Source organism: Lampetra fluviatilis, chromosome 3, assembly GCF_964198595.1.
Source record: "Lampetra fluviatilis chromosome 3, kcLamFluv1.1, whole genome shotgun sequence".
Lineage (NCBI taxonomy): Eukaryota > Metazoa > Chordata > Hyperoartia > Petromyzontiformes > Petromyzontidae > Lampetra > Lampetra fluviatilis.
Genome location: NC_136277.1, coordinates 6,203,585 through 6,217,406, shown reverse-complemented (window position 1 = coordinate 6,217,406; position 13,822 = coordinate 6,203,585). Strand labels below are relative to the sequence as shown.

General features: G+C 48.4%; 1 protein-coding gene across 1 annotated transcript in view; it reads left to right on the top strand.

Annotated features, from left to right (window-relative positions):
- The window catches only part of LOC144947815 (uncharacterized), a 127,269-nt gene that overhangs the window by 49,268 nt on the left and 64,179 nt on the right, over positions 1-13,822 (top strand). Inside the window, exons 7-13 of the mRNA XM_078877171.1 lie at positions 2,139-2,349; positions 5,534-5,673; positions 7,450-7,506; positions 9,351-9,387; positions 10,647-10,763; positions 12,345-12,471; positions 12,717-12,892. Of these exons, the coding sequence (XP_078733297.1) occupies positions 2,139-2,349; positions 5,534-5,673; positions 7,450-7,506; positions 9,351-9,387; positions 10,647-10,763; positions 12,345-12,471; positions 12,717-12,892 (865 nt within the window). The remainder of the gene's footprint in view (positions 1-2,138; positions 2,350-5,533; positions 5,674-7,449; positions 7,507-9,350; positions 9,388-10,646; positions 10,764-12,344; positions 12,472-12,716; positions 12,893-13,822) is intronic.

The following is a 13,822-nucleotide window of genomic DNA, read 5'->3' as shown; positions in this document are numbered from 1 at the left end:
TGAGTGACAGCGAGTGAGTGACAGTGAGTGAGTGACTGAATGAGTGACTGTGAGTGACAGTGAGTGAGTGAGTGAGTGAGTGTGAGTGAGTGACAGTGAGTGAGTGACTGAGTGAGTGACTGTGAGTGACAGTGAGTGAGTGACAGTGAGTGACAGCGAGTGAGTGACAGTGATTGAGTAAGTGTGAGTGACAGTGAGTGAGTGAGTGTGAGTGAGTGACAGTGAGTGAGTGACTGAGTGAGTGACAGCGAGTGACAGTGAGTGACAGTGAGTGAGTGACAGTGAGTGACAGTGAGTGACAGCGAGTGAGTGACAGTGAGTGAGTGACTGAATGAGTGACAGTGAGTGAGTGAGTGTGAGTGACAGTGAGTGAGTGACTGTGAGTGACAGTGAGTGAGTGACAGTGAGTGACAGCGAGTGAGTGACAGTGATTGAGTGACTTTGAGTGACAGTGAGTGAGTGACAGTGAGTGACAGCGAGTGAGTGACAGTGTGTGACAGTGAGTGACAGCGAGTGAGTGACAGTGAGTGACAGTGAGTGACAGCGAGTGAGTGACTGTGAGTGACAGTGAGTGAGTGACAGTGAGTGAGTGACAGCGAGTGACAGTGAGTGACAGCGAGTGAGTGACAGTGAGTGAGTGACAGTGAGTGACAGTGAGTGAGTGACAGTGAGTGAGTGACAGCGAGTGACAGTGAGTGACAGCGAGTGAGTGACAGTGAGTGACAGCGAGTGAGTGACAGTGAGTGAGTGACAGTGAGTGACAGTGAGTGAGTGACAGTGAGTGACAGTGAGTGACTGTGAGTGACAGTGAGTGAGTGACAGTGAGTGGACGTGGAGACGGAACGTGGGGGAGGGGTCGCGGTGCGGCAGCGACTGTGGAGTGGCAGCAGCAGCCTCGGGGCTCCACTCGTGGCCATCGCTCGTGGGGTTGAGGGTCACAGGGACGTGGACAAGACGAGTTTCTCTTCGTCTGTTGTTTGGTTTGCTGCAGAAAAGCCGACTCGTTGGGGGGGAGCAGCAAATTGTCACAGGTTTACGTCACAGTTCCTTTGCCAGTCCATGGCCCTCTGTGTGAGGTTGTGGATGGCTTCTCTACCTCCTTCGAATGAGCGAGAGATGCATTAATTGATGAGGTGTTGCATTGTTTGTAACGCTTGCGCCGTCACAGACTGGGCTACAGCCACCTTGAGATGATTCTGTTTGGCGTGTACCACGCTGTGTGCGGTAGTGGAAGCCCGGCGGTGCTTGTGAAGGGTCAGCGATGACATCTTTGTTATTGACGCCTTGGGTGACCGGACCCTTCCTTGTGTGGGCCCCAGGTTGTGGAATTCACTTCCACTGAACGTTCGCTCTACTGTCTCCCACCCCCTCGCTTTATTCAAATCACTTCTTAAGATGTTATTTTTAAGGAAATTATTTGTTTTGGGGTTGGTTCTGGTTGGTGTGCGTTGTGCCTGTGTGTGCACGTGTGTCTAGTACATCGCCTTGTGACCTCTTTGTGAAAGGCGCTATAGAAGTGTAAATTATTTTTACGTGGATAGCAAAAACAAAGTGATCGCAGATATACAGCGTGACATGCTAAGCGCTGTATTTACTCAAATACAGGTAGTCCTCTACTTACGATGGAGATGCGTTACAACGACCCCATCTAAGTCGAAAATACCGTAAGTCGAAGATGGCCTAGCCTACCCAGGAGTCTTAAAGAATGGTGATAATTTAGCAAAACAGCAATTTATAGTACCGTACTGTATAAACTGTATACTGTATGTATTTATTAATTACAATACTGTATTGCACAGTAAAATTGAAAGTAAAAAACAGGGTAAATTATTAGCCTACCTATATGAACTGCAATTTAATAGAAAGTTTTTTTCAGGAAACAATCCTATCTGTTATAAAAAAACTTTTAACATGCATTGAACGTATCATATCTTGGTAACCCTAAAATGAAATCGCTAAAGCTACGTATCATACATGCATTGAACGTATCGTAACGTATCATATTGTACTGTACTCACCCAGATTATGTTCGTCTGCATACGTGAACGCCATCGTAAGATCGAAATATCGTAAGTCGGACCATCGTAACTCAGGGAGTATCTGTATACATATTTTAATGTATATAATTGCATTTCCAGGAATCAAAAAACACGCTGAGGTTTGCCATCACAACCCTGTACAACCTGAGCATGGAGCCGGAGCTGAAGCCGTGCTTCCTTCAGGAGCGAGCGGCGGACGTGATGGCCTGCTACCTGGACGTGCCCGACGCTCCCTGCAAGCTGTGCGCTCTAGAAACGCTGGCCAGGATCTCCACTGAGCAGGACCTGGACATCATCTGTAACGCACAGGGTAACCCAGCAGATTCCTGCACAGTATACAGCTGTCTGTACGTCAGCGGGAACTCGCATCTGCAGCCTGCCTGGGAGGCACCACACCGGTGCCGCGTCGCCACTGCAGTCGGCGCTTGTTGGCTGTGCCCGTGGCAGCCCCTGGATCGTGGGAGGGTCCCGGGCACTGGGTCAGATTTCTGCCTCGTCCATCATCGGCAGCATTGTCGCTGTTTTCCCTGAGGATGCATTTGCGCAAATCTGACCAACTGGTAGCAGTGAAACGGAGACAACTGTAGGTAGACTTCGCAACCGTGAAAATTGGTGATTATAACGTGCTGATTAGCCCTAATAAGGATAAAACCGGTCCACAGTTGTTCCCGTTTGTTTCGCTACTGCTGGCAGTCGTTACATTTGCTCAAATATATTTGATGGTGCCCTAAGATAAGGGGACCACAAAGTGGTGCTGTGTAATTTATATAAATTGATGCCTTGACTTGAGAGAAGCGCCCTAGAATATTCTGTATGGTACAATATGTGTAAATACATGGTGACGACAAGGATGATGATGGTCATGAATATGCTAATAATGATAGTAATGATGACAGGTAAATATATTGAAAGTGAAGGGGAGATTGTGAATGTGTTTACTGTGTAAGCCTGTGAGAGACGCTTGCCATTGTAGCTCGCTCATGGCCAAAGTCATGCAGGGATCTGTTTAATTTACTGCATTCCTTCACATTGTGTTACTTAAGGTCACGCAGAACATTTTAGTTTATGTTTCATTGTAGTGCGGTCTTGCAGCATTTTGGAGGTTCGTCATTGGTTTGTTAGAAGACTGCACGCCGGTTTGATTAGTGACTCACAGCACGACTCAGCACCTGCGGAGCCGTGCTCAAACCAGGGGCAGCAACAGGGTAAGGATTGGATAGAAGCCTCTGGCAGGTTCCAGCATGGAGCCAGGGACCCTGTTGATATAACTTGAGCTGTTGGGTTAGTCCAGGGTGAAGAGCGCAGAGTGAAGTCGTGTAGAGTGTAACTTAACCACCATTGTTTGGTGATGCTCCTGCGTTGGTAGTGGTGCACGGGAACCATTAAAAACTTAAACGTATTAAATAACACTGCCTAAAAAAAGAAAAGTATACAATAGGTGATGTTTCAGGCAATGGCCTTGCATAGATTTATGTTAAATGGATAGAGACGATTGGCCAAAACATTCCTTTTTATGGCACTGTTATTGACGAATGTGTAACATAGTGTTCAGTGAAGTTAATGTTGCTAGTACACAGTTGCGTTGAGTATAGCTAGCGTGGTTACAGAGTTCACTTGTGTTCTGTATCTTCTGAGTTATCTTGTAAAGCTTCTCAGCTTATCTTTGGCAATATCGTCTGAGGTTATGTTAATATCCCCCAGGTATCGTATCATACTCTATTAGAGAAAAGTTTTGCTGGCTGGCCGGTGCAAGGGCAGGCAAGTGCGCGGTAGTGATGTCACCGTGCACACCTGCGTGATGACGTCACCCGCATCCCACAGCGTTGATCCGGGTTCGCGCTTCGCGATGGCGTCACGCCTCCCCCCACCCACCCTCCACCCTGGCCGTGAATCCCACTCAAATACACGGGCAGTGCTACGACTTATTGATTAGATTACGTTTTGGATTTAAAATTTCGGATTTGGGGGGGGGGTTGGCCATATTTCGGACTGTTTTAATACATTCGTGATACATTTAATACATGCGCTAAATGTAATTTTAATAACATTAATTTACGATGTATAAAATATTCACGTATCTGTCCCGTCACGCTCTGTATCTCCCAACGGTATGGCGGAGCATAAAATGACTGAAAGCAAAAAATGCTCCGCGGCAAGGACATTCCCAAAAATTGTTGAACTTTGGACAATAACATTTTTTTTACCCCAGTATTTTGGAAAATAACCTCTGCACATCCAGTCTCCCCGAAGAAGGAAGATTCGACCAATAAAACGTGGACATCTAGTCTCGAATAGTCTTCCAGAATACGCTGGTCCTATACAGATGAATAAGGAACTCATCTTCTGGAAGATGGAAGGCCCTACCAATAAAACCCGGATTTAATTCTCGAAAAATATTTCTAAAGTTGAGAGTCCAACACAAACCAAGGGAGCCAAAATATTGCATGAGTGACCTTCATTTTATTGGGATAATTGTCCGGAAGGTGGTTTCCCATTTATTTATAATTTAACCCGACGTCTACGCGTCGCGTCATCATCCCTTAAGCCACGCCTATGATTTGGACGCGGAACGTCACCCTGTGGGACTGAAAGAGGACGCGATGATGTCATCGCGCTTAGAGCAAATCACGCAACGCGAGTGCGACCACAGGCTTCGGTGGGGACGTTATCGTGCGCGTGATGACATCATCGTACGAGTCTGTACGATGACGTCGCGGTGCACGTCTACTTGCTGACGTCATCGTGCGCGTCTGCGTGATGACGTCAGCCCGCGTCTCTGCGTGGATATCGTTTCGTGCGTCGCGCTGACGTCACACCACCGATCACCCCGGCCGTGTGTCCCACGCATGCGCAGACAGTGCCTTTTGAATTGTTAACTTTAAAACAAAAATCATTCTGTTAAACAATAATGTAGCTGTACACATGTATACAGTTTCATTACCAAGCAAAAGTAATGTTACGTATAATCAAGATGACTGAGTAAAAGCAAATCCCTGTGACGTCACATTTGCGGATTAATCTTAAGACTTTTCCAGGATAATCGGAAATTTGGTACCTAGGCTTGATTATAAGATGTTTTGGATTAATATGGAAATCGGAAACGCGTGTAAATAATTATAGATGCTACGCTGTTTTTGCTTTGACTTAGCTCACTGTAAATAAACGCCGTTTCTTTAAAAACATGGTCTGCTCCGCTCATGACAACGTACCTCCCACTGTCCCACAGCTGTCCGCAAAATAACCTCTTTTCACAGAATAAGTAATAATGCAGAAGTAAAAAGTTGTCCAACCAAACTACGAATAACTGTTTTAAAACGGCAATAAATAAAATAGCAACACCTTTTTAAACGGCTTATTCCAATGCGATGCATTGTTTTTCATGTGGTTGCACAGTTCTTGCATTTCAAAATCTACCATTGTTTTATACGTGTGTGTGTGCGCATTAAACAAGTCGTGTTTATTTAGCATTTAACAGCATCATCTCTGATCTCTAGGTGCCATTGCCCTCCTGACGGACCTTATAAACAGGCCTTCATACAAAGACTTTGTGGCTCTGGAGAACATTCTCAATCCCATTTCTGAACTGGTGAGGAGTTTAACCATGATCTCCATCACGGCTGGTATTCGGAGAAAGGTGAGCTCTCTTATATTCGTGGGAGATATAAGTCGCTGGACTTGTTTCAATTTAGTTTTATGCATTACAGTGTATGTTGTGTATATTATTAACTATGTTTTAGATGTTTTTTTATTAACACAAAGCTTTATTAAACAGTTATGTGAACGGGAAAATGTAAAGGCTAGAATGTTTTTTTTTTGCCAGAAGTTGTAAGATGCAGTTACTGTATTTTAAAAGTGGTCTCTGTGCAGTGAGTTCGCAACGAGGGGATTATGATGGAATTGAGTTTGTGCGAACTCGACGATGGAAGTGAATTCCCATGTGAAGCAGAGTAAGGAAGAAGCAGAGAGAGAGAAGTGTTTGACGTGCAGTATGGTGGTTCAATGCGGTATGTGTGATAGACCAATTCATCAACTTGAGGACACTCAATCAGCCAAGTTCGTGGGCACAGTAATCAAAGTCGTAGTGATAGAAGAGTGATAAAGAGACGACTGACCACTGGTGAGAAAGTGACCTAAGTGAATTAGTGAGTGCTGGATCATCAACCTGACGGCTTTACATATACGTCTATAAATTGCAGCGATATAGGAACTGGATGCTCCACAGCAGTTTCCCGATTTTGGCCAAATGTGTGCTTTGTAGAGTAGTGATCAATATTTGGAGTTCAAGAATGCGTTTTCGCATGGACTGTAAACCAAGCTGGATGCCTCCTGAACCAGATTAATGATGCAGCCATACCATGACAGTTCAGATTATATATTGTGCCAAGAACATTAATGATAATAAAATCGTTGAATATGATGGCAGGAACTGGAATTGCCAATGTTATGTTATATTGTTAATTATGGGGTTTTTACAACTGTTTAGTTTTTTGCTGATGTGCTGCATGGCTGTGTGATGTTTTTTTGGTTTGCACCGCATGTTCAGAGTGATGTCCGACATTTGAATCAACATGCTGAGAGCTTCTTCAGGAACTCCATTGAGCATCTCATGTTCTCATTCTCTTAGCACTGCTGGCTGCTGCTAGGGTTTGGTGCAGGCTAGCTGGTGTTGTTTTACTTGCTTCATCACTTCTGTATACAAGCGTACTAGCACTCTGTAAGATTACGCTAAGCAAGACAGGTTCCCGAACCTGCTTGTTGTACTGCTTTGTGTCTTTGTAGTGTCCAAGTGTACCTCAGTGTCTGTGTCTTTATGTGCGAGTGTGTGGGTGTTCCTGGGTATCTATGTCTAGCGTAGTGGCGATCAGTGGTGTAGTGGTTAGTGCACTGTGCTTCTAAACTGGCGACATATGTTTGATTCCCGTTCACGACCATCTGTGACGAGTATCTGAACCGGTCCTGGGCCTCCCCTTTGTCGAATCAGCCTTTAATGAGTACCTGATGCAGTGGGTAACCATCAGCATAGGGGAGACAAAGGCGGTTGGGCGTGGTGCTGGCTACTCACCCTGTCGTGTGCTGTGCCAGCCTTCATGGGTGCTCTCTAACAGCATTTGCCCCAACAATATGTTAAAAGTTATACGGGGGGTCTTTGTTCCCCGTATAGCTGATAAATAATGGTTACCAGTTTGCAGCATGGAGAGAAATGTCAAGCAATGCACTCAGGCATTGTCGCACAACTATCACAGAGCACTCAGTGTGTGGCACTTACAATCAGGTATGTATTTTTTTTTCTTTTGTGAGAAACGAGTGGAGCTGTCACAATGTAATGGTTCACACGCTGGACTTGCAAATGGGATACACGGATTTCTCTGGGTGAGAGTGAGAAGATGACTCGTCGCTGCTTTGCCCCCAGACGCTGCAGCCGGGAGCCAAGCTGGATGAAAAGGCGCTGCAGGAAATCCTCCCTGAGGTGAGGCGGCTGCCGGGGCTCCCTCGGCTCCAGCGCGGCACCGCGCACGGTGCACGGGGGTGCCGCGTGGTGCACGGGGGGCGTCGTGACGAGCGCGTTGCCCGGCCTGTCGCTCGTAGAGCGACACGACACAGCGCTCGCTGCAGCGCTGCGCTCCACGCGTCCACGCCGCGCCCCACGCGTCCACGCTGCGCCCCACGCGTCCACGCTGCGCTTCTTGCACGGCAGTCGTGCGTCGTTACACCCGGACGTGGTCAGTGGGATCCCACTCTCCTTGTATTGACAAACACAGTTGTGGAGCTAAACATCGACAAATAAAATAATAAAACATTATTGGAGCTGTATTGTGGGAGGAGAGGGCAATGTAGAAGTATTATCGCGCAATAAATACTCCCATGTCTATTCTCCTTACTTTCATGAACCCACAATGACCAGTGTGGTGAAGTATGGTGAAGTATGGTCAAATTACCCCCCCAACCTGCACGGCGTGAGGAAGCCCTCATACAGCAGTGGATTGACGACACGGCCTACACACGTCCATGTGCACACTGCCAGCTACAATTCTCAGACGACGAATTTTCTTTACGACAACAAAACGCGACCGCGATGCAACACGCCGAGACATCCCAGTAACGGGCTACAGAACGTCGGCGGTAATCCATTGTGACGTCACAGCACCACACGGCAGGGGGAGGGGGAAGGGGAAGAGGCCCCCATCCAAGTGGGGAGCTCGCATTAGGGGGGTGAGGAAGATTCACATGGGGAGGGGACACGGAGAGGGAGGAATCAGCAGCAGGCTGAGGAGAAGCCAGGGAGAGGGAGGAGGAGGACAGCGAACCCCCTAATGAACGAGTTGACCCACACGCGGCTGGTGGGCTTAGCAGGCGGCCTTCCACCACTCCTCATTCCGCTGCCGCTTGACCACCGAGGGTCTCTGCCCCTCTCTTTCCCGTTCCGACCTCCCCACCTCCTCGTCCGCCCCGCTCATCGTAGACTCTGTAGGGAGGGAGATCACGTGACTTCGAGCTCCCACTCCCGCCTTTTAATCTTGTGGCTCAAGTGCTCCATGCCCGCCTGTGTCAGGGGGTGTCGTGTCAGGGGGGTGTTGTGCCAGGGGGGTGTTGTGTTAGGGGGGTGTTGTGTCAGGGGGGTGTCGTGTCAGGGGGGTGTTGTGTCAGGGGGGTGTTGTGTCAGGGGGGTGTTGTGTCAGGGGGGTGTTGTGTCAGGGGGGTGTTGTGTCAGGGGGTTGTTGTGTCAGGGGGGTGTTGTGTCAGGGGGGTGTCGTGTCAGGGGGGTGTCGTGCCAGGGGGGTGTCGTGTCAGGGGGGTGTCGTGCCAGGGGGGTGTCGTGTCAGGGGGGTGTCGTGCCAGGGGGTGTTGTGTCAGGGGGGTGTTGTGTAAGGGAGTTGTTGTGCCACTGTTTCCATGAAGCGGGTTCGTGCTCCTTCTGCTTGGCCAGTCGTCTTCCTGGCTGTGATGCTAAAGGGCTGGAGCAGGGCGTGCCGCTGTCTCGTCACGGTAGCGGGTTTCAGGCCCCACAGAGTCCCTTCAACTGACGGCGAGAGGTTGGTGCCACGTGTCATTGAACAGCACCAGAATATCGTGATGGAGATTTACAACGTCCGGACATAGGCACAAAGCATGGAGGTAGTCAGATGGCGACTTTGACGGAGCTCTTGAGGATGAATGATGAAGGAGCCCTGGCAATGAGCACGGCTCGGCACACGCAATGGGACACGGGCAGTGACATTGACGACGAGAGTGACGTGAAGACGAGTGCAGCAGGAAACGTGTGTGCATCTCTACCCCTCCACTCTGTCTCCCTGTCTCTCGCTGTGAGCGCAGCTGAGAGAGAAGCTGAAGGTGGAGACTGAGAAACGAGGTGAGGAGCACTCCGTGTGGTGTCACTTACACTCAGTGTGGTGTCACTTACACTCAGTGTGTCACTTACACTGAGCGTGTGTCACTTACCCTCAGTGTGTATCACTTACACTCAGCGTGTCACTTACACAGTGTGTGTGTCACTTACAGTCAGTGTGTGTCATTTACACTCGGCGTGTCACTTACACTCGGCGTGTCACTTACACTCAGCGTGTGTCACTTACACTCAGTGTGTGTCACTTACACTCAGTGTGTCACTTACCCTCAGTGTGTGTCACTTACACTCAGCGTGTCACTTACACTCAGTGTGTGTCACTTACACTCAGCGTGTGTCACTTACACTCAGCGTGTGTCACTTACACTCAGTGTGTGTCACTTACACTCAGTGTGTGTCACTTACACTCAGCGTGTCACTTACACAGTGTGTGTGTCACTTACACTCAGCGTGTGTCACTTACACTCAGCGTGTGTTACTTATACTCAGTGTGTCACTTACACAGTGTGTGTGTCACTTACACTCAGCGTGTGCCACTCACACTGAGTGTGTGTCACTTACACAGTGTGTGTGTCACTTACACTCAGTGTGTCACTTACACTCAGCGTGTGTCACACTCAGCGTGTGTGCCACTTACACTCAGCGTGGGTGTCACTTACACTCAGCGTGTGTCACTTACACTCAGCGTGTGTCACTTACACTCAGCGTGTGTCACTTACACTCAGCGTGGGTGTCACTTACACTCAGCGTGTCACTTACACTCAGCGTGTGTCACTTACACTCAGCGTGTGTCACTTACACTCAGCGTGGGTGTCACTTACACTCAGCGTGTGTCACTTACACTCAGCGTGTGTCACTTACACTCAGTGTGTGTCACTTACACTCAGTGTGTCACTTACCCTCAGTGTGTGTCACTTACACTCAGCGTGTCACTTACACAGTGTGTGTCACTTACAGTCAGTGTGTGTCACTTACACTCAGCGCGTGTCACTTACACTCAGCGTGTGTCACTTACACTCAGTGTGTGTCACTTACACTCAGCGTGTGTCAAGATTAGGCACTTTCACGCAACTTGTAAATGTATCCCAGTGAGTATGCCTTTCCAATCAATAAGAGTGAGTGTGTCACAGTGAGTATAACAGTGATTATAGTGTCTCACGTTCTTACAGTGAGTGTGAGTGACAGTGTCTCACGGAAAGTGAGTGGAGTGTGATTGAGTGTGAGAGTGCCAGTCAGTGTGAGTGACGCTGTCCCGTCTCACCCAGACTACACGCTCGAGTGGGGAGACATCGCCGTCCACCCCACGCGTCGCTCCATGCAGAAGTGGCCCAAGGCCGGGGACGGCCGAATCTACGTCCCCTACAAAGTGTCCCTCGCCTTCTGTGAGTGGCCTCGCCTCCTCCTCCTTCCTTGCTCCTCCTGTGCATTGTTCACCCTGTAACTGGAAGGTGACCAGACTATGCTCTGTGGATTGATAATCACGTGACTGGGCGTGGAGGTGGCTGTGGAAAGCTGGTGATGAGCGGAGAGTCAGCGACAGAGTTTGTCCCTGAGAAAGAAACCCAACTCGGTGTCTTAGTCTCTATTGGATGTCGCCTGGTTACTGGAATCCGCGTGAGAATCAAGCCACATCCCCCAAATGCTGAATGATTGACGCTGCATTGAAATAGCTGCAGGAAAATGAGTTGTTGATTGACATTTCACTATTGGTCATCCTAAGGGAGAAATATGGAAACAGAACTGATGATTAAGATAGAATCTGAAGATTATTGGAGGAATTATCTGCAGCTCTCTATAGGAAATACATCCACATAGCCCAGGAAGCAGACCGACTCTGAGATGAAGAGGACACACAAATCTAAGTGTCAATATACACACGGCATCATCACGCACAGTGGCCTGTAACCAGGCCTCGAGTCATTGACTTACATCGGTCGTGACTCGAGATACACGCATGGCACCGTGCATGTAGGAGCCAGTGACGTGCAGCACATACCCAGCGTGCGTGACTGATGGGAATGTCGCATTGGGGCCCATGGAGCAGAGGAAGCAGTGCACACGACACGGAGAGCGCAGAGCGGCGCTAGGGAGGCTCGCGTCGCCACCGCGGATCGTGGAGATTCCTCGCGTCGCCAGGCGGGGGACCGCGGGGCTGAGATTTCACTCACATAGGGACTCCGCTCAGGACTTTATCTGAAGCAGTGCCACTCACTCAACACAGCTTGATTAGACATTAGAAGGGATGGATACCAATTCGAAAGGACAGATAACGATGTTTGTTCTCTATCTGCTGTCAAATACATGCAGTGGAGACCCAAGAAATGAGTGTTAAGTCAATAACTTAAACCAAACTATTTTTTTATTTTACCAGGTCAGGCCCACTACGCTTTTCAGCTCTTTGTCATAAGTGACCTGGTCACAAATTATAGCTCAACGAAGTGGTTTATGATGTGAAAATGTATCGTAGCCAAATACTCTAAACTCATGTTTCTAAACGTAAAGGGAAAAACCAGAGAACCCAGAGAAAAATCCATGTGACTATGATAACATGCAAACTCCAAATATACAGCAGGCGTCAGGGTCACGATTGAACCCACGACCTCCTGTATACCAGGTGAGGCATTTAACATCGCCATCGGTGGTGCCGTTAAACCAGTAGTAATTATGATACTAATCTAAAACGACCAGATTACAGCATCTCACCAGCAGTGGCCATGAAAGAAAAGCAGTTCTCAATGAACGGCAAGTTACTGTCAACTCAAATAAAGCAGTGCCGTGGTTTGAATGAGCGACGTCTCTTGCTACCGAGTGTAAGCGCAGGGAGAGGCGGAGGAGCGGTCCCACAGGCCTTCCCCGGGGAGCCCAGCGCCGCCACCACTCACATCGCCGCCACAGCAGCATTGGTTGCTCTCGGCATGAGTCCTTTGCACGAACGCCTCTCACGCCCGGCGTGTGACATGCAGACGAGCGCGACGTCAAGAAGATCGAGGAGGCGGCACTGGAGTTTGAGAAGAAAACATGCGTCCGGTTCATCCCTCGCCCTAAAGACTCTAAAGAGGCCGACTACATCTACATCCATGCACGGGAAGGGTAAGACACGGACAATGCAGAGGCACGGCTACACAGTTATTACAGAGCCAGACACTAGCCCAGAGATGGTGGAAGGATTTCGAGATTTCAAGAGCTCCTGTGGGGCTGTAAAACTGCTGTCCACTGCTCACATGAGAAGCCTGTGCTGTCATGTGCCGGAAGCCCATGGCTGGTGCTCAGTGACTGTGGAGGTTTGTGTGGTGAGTGAATGGGGCCCCGTGCTCAGGCTGAAGTTGTCGCTGCAGGAACTGGTCATTCCTGGGCCGTCAGGGCGGAGACCAGGTGCTCTCCCTGGAGCCTGGGAAGGTGTCCAAGGGTGTCGTTCTGCACGAGTTCATGCACGCGCTTGGCTTCCACCATGAGCACTGCCGCAGTGACCGTGATGCGTACATCAACGTCTTGAGTGACAATGTCAAGCCCGGTAAGGAAGACCAGAAGCGTGACCTGAAGTGTGTTATATGTCAGTATTCATACAAGAGACTATACGTCATAACAGCACCGCACACTAAACTCAAAAACAAACTAAGTCAATTATCGTATCATATAAAGCTGGCGATGCCTCAAGTCTCCGACCATATTTAACCATAATCAGGTCACGCCACTAAACACATGTTCCTGGAAAGCTCCAGTCTGTTTGGATCCCATCCATAAAATAGTATAAATCTGTGTGTCGGTCAACATGAGTTACAAAAGGATACCTCAATGTTTATGTTACATTGAATATTTTTTGGACATTTGTTCAGTACAATGTACAACATTGCATTTATTAACGCATGCCACTAATTCTGTATTGCAAAAAGTGTTATTTAAAACTGCACGTGATTCGAGTCACAAGGATCCTTGGTAAATGATGATGCATTATAAAATGCTGCTTCTTCAACAAGAGGTTTTTTGAATGCCTTGTAGACCTGAACAGCTGCGCTGGATAGGGCACTGATACCCGTCAGACAATCTGTGTTCCCTGCACCAACCCGCTCTGACCAGCGTGGTGCAGTTAAACCATGGGCACCAGCAGCTCTAAATCCATCAGCTATGGCATTTGTTGAGATGCTTAAGGATCAAGGAGCTTTGAATCACTGGGTACAGGGCACCTTCTGGATTTGACCATCTGTGCGTATATATCTTTATCCAACATTGATCAGTGAATCGTCACGTTTTGATGTTAAATGTAGTCTTGAAAATTATTGAACCTTTATTGGTCAGAATTTGATCAACTCTTGTAAATGTGTTATCGACCAAAAATTTGGCATGGAAGAAATTCGATTGTAGGAACTCTAAGTGAGTGTAACTCACGTGCTCAGAACAACACAAACCTGAGCTCCCTCTCAACCTCTCATGGAGGCATGGCCTA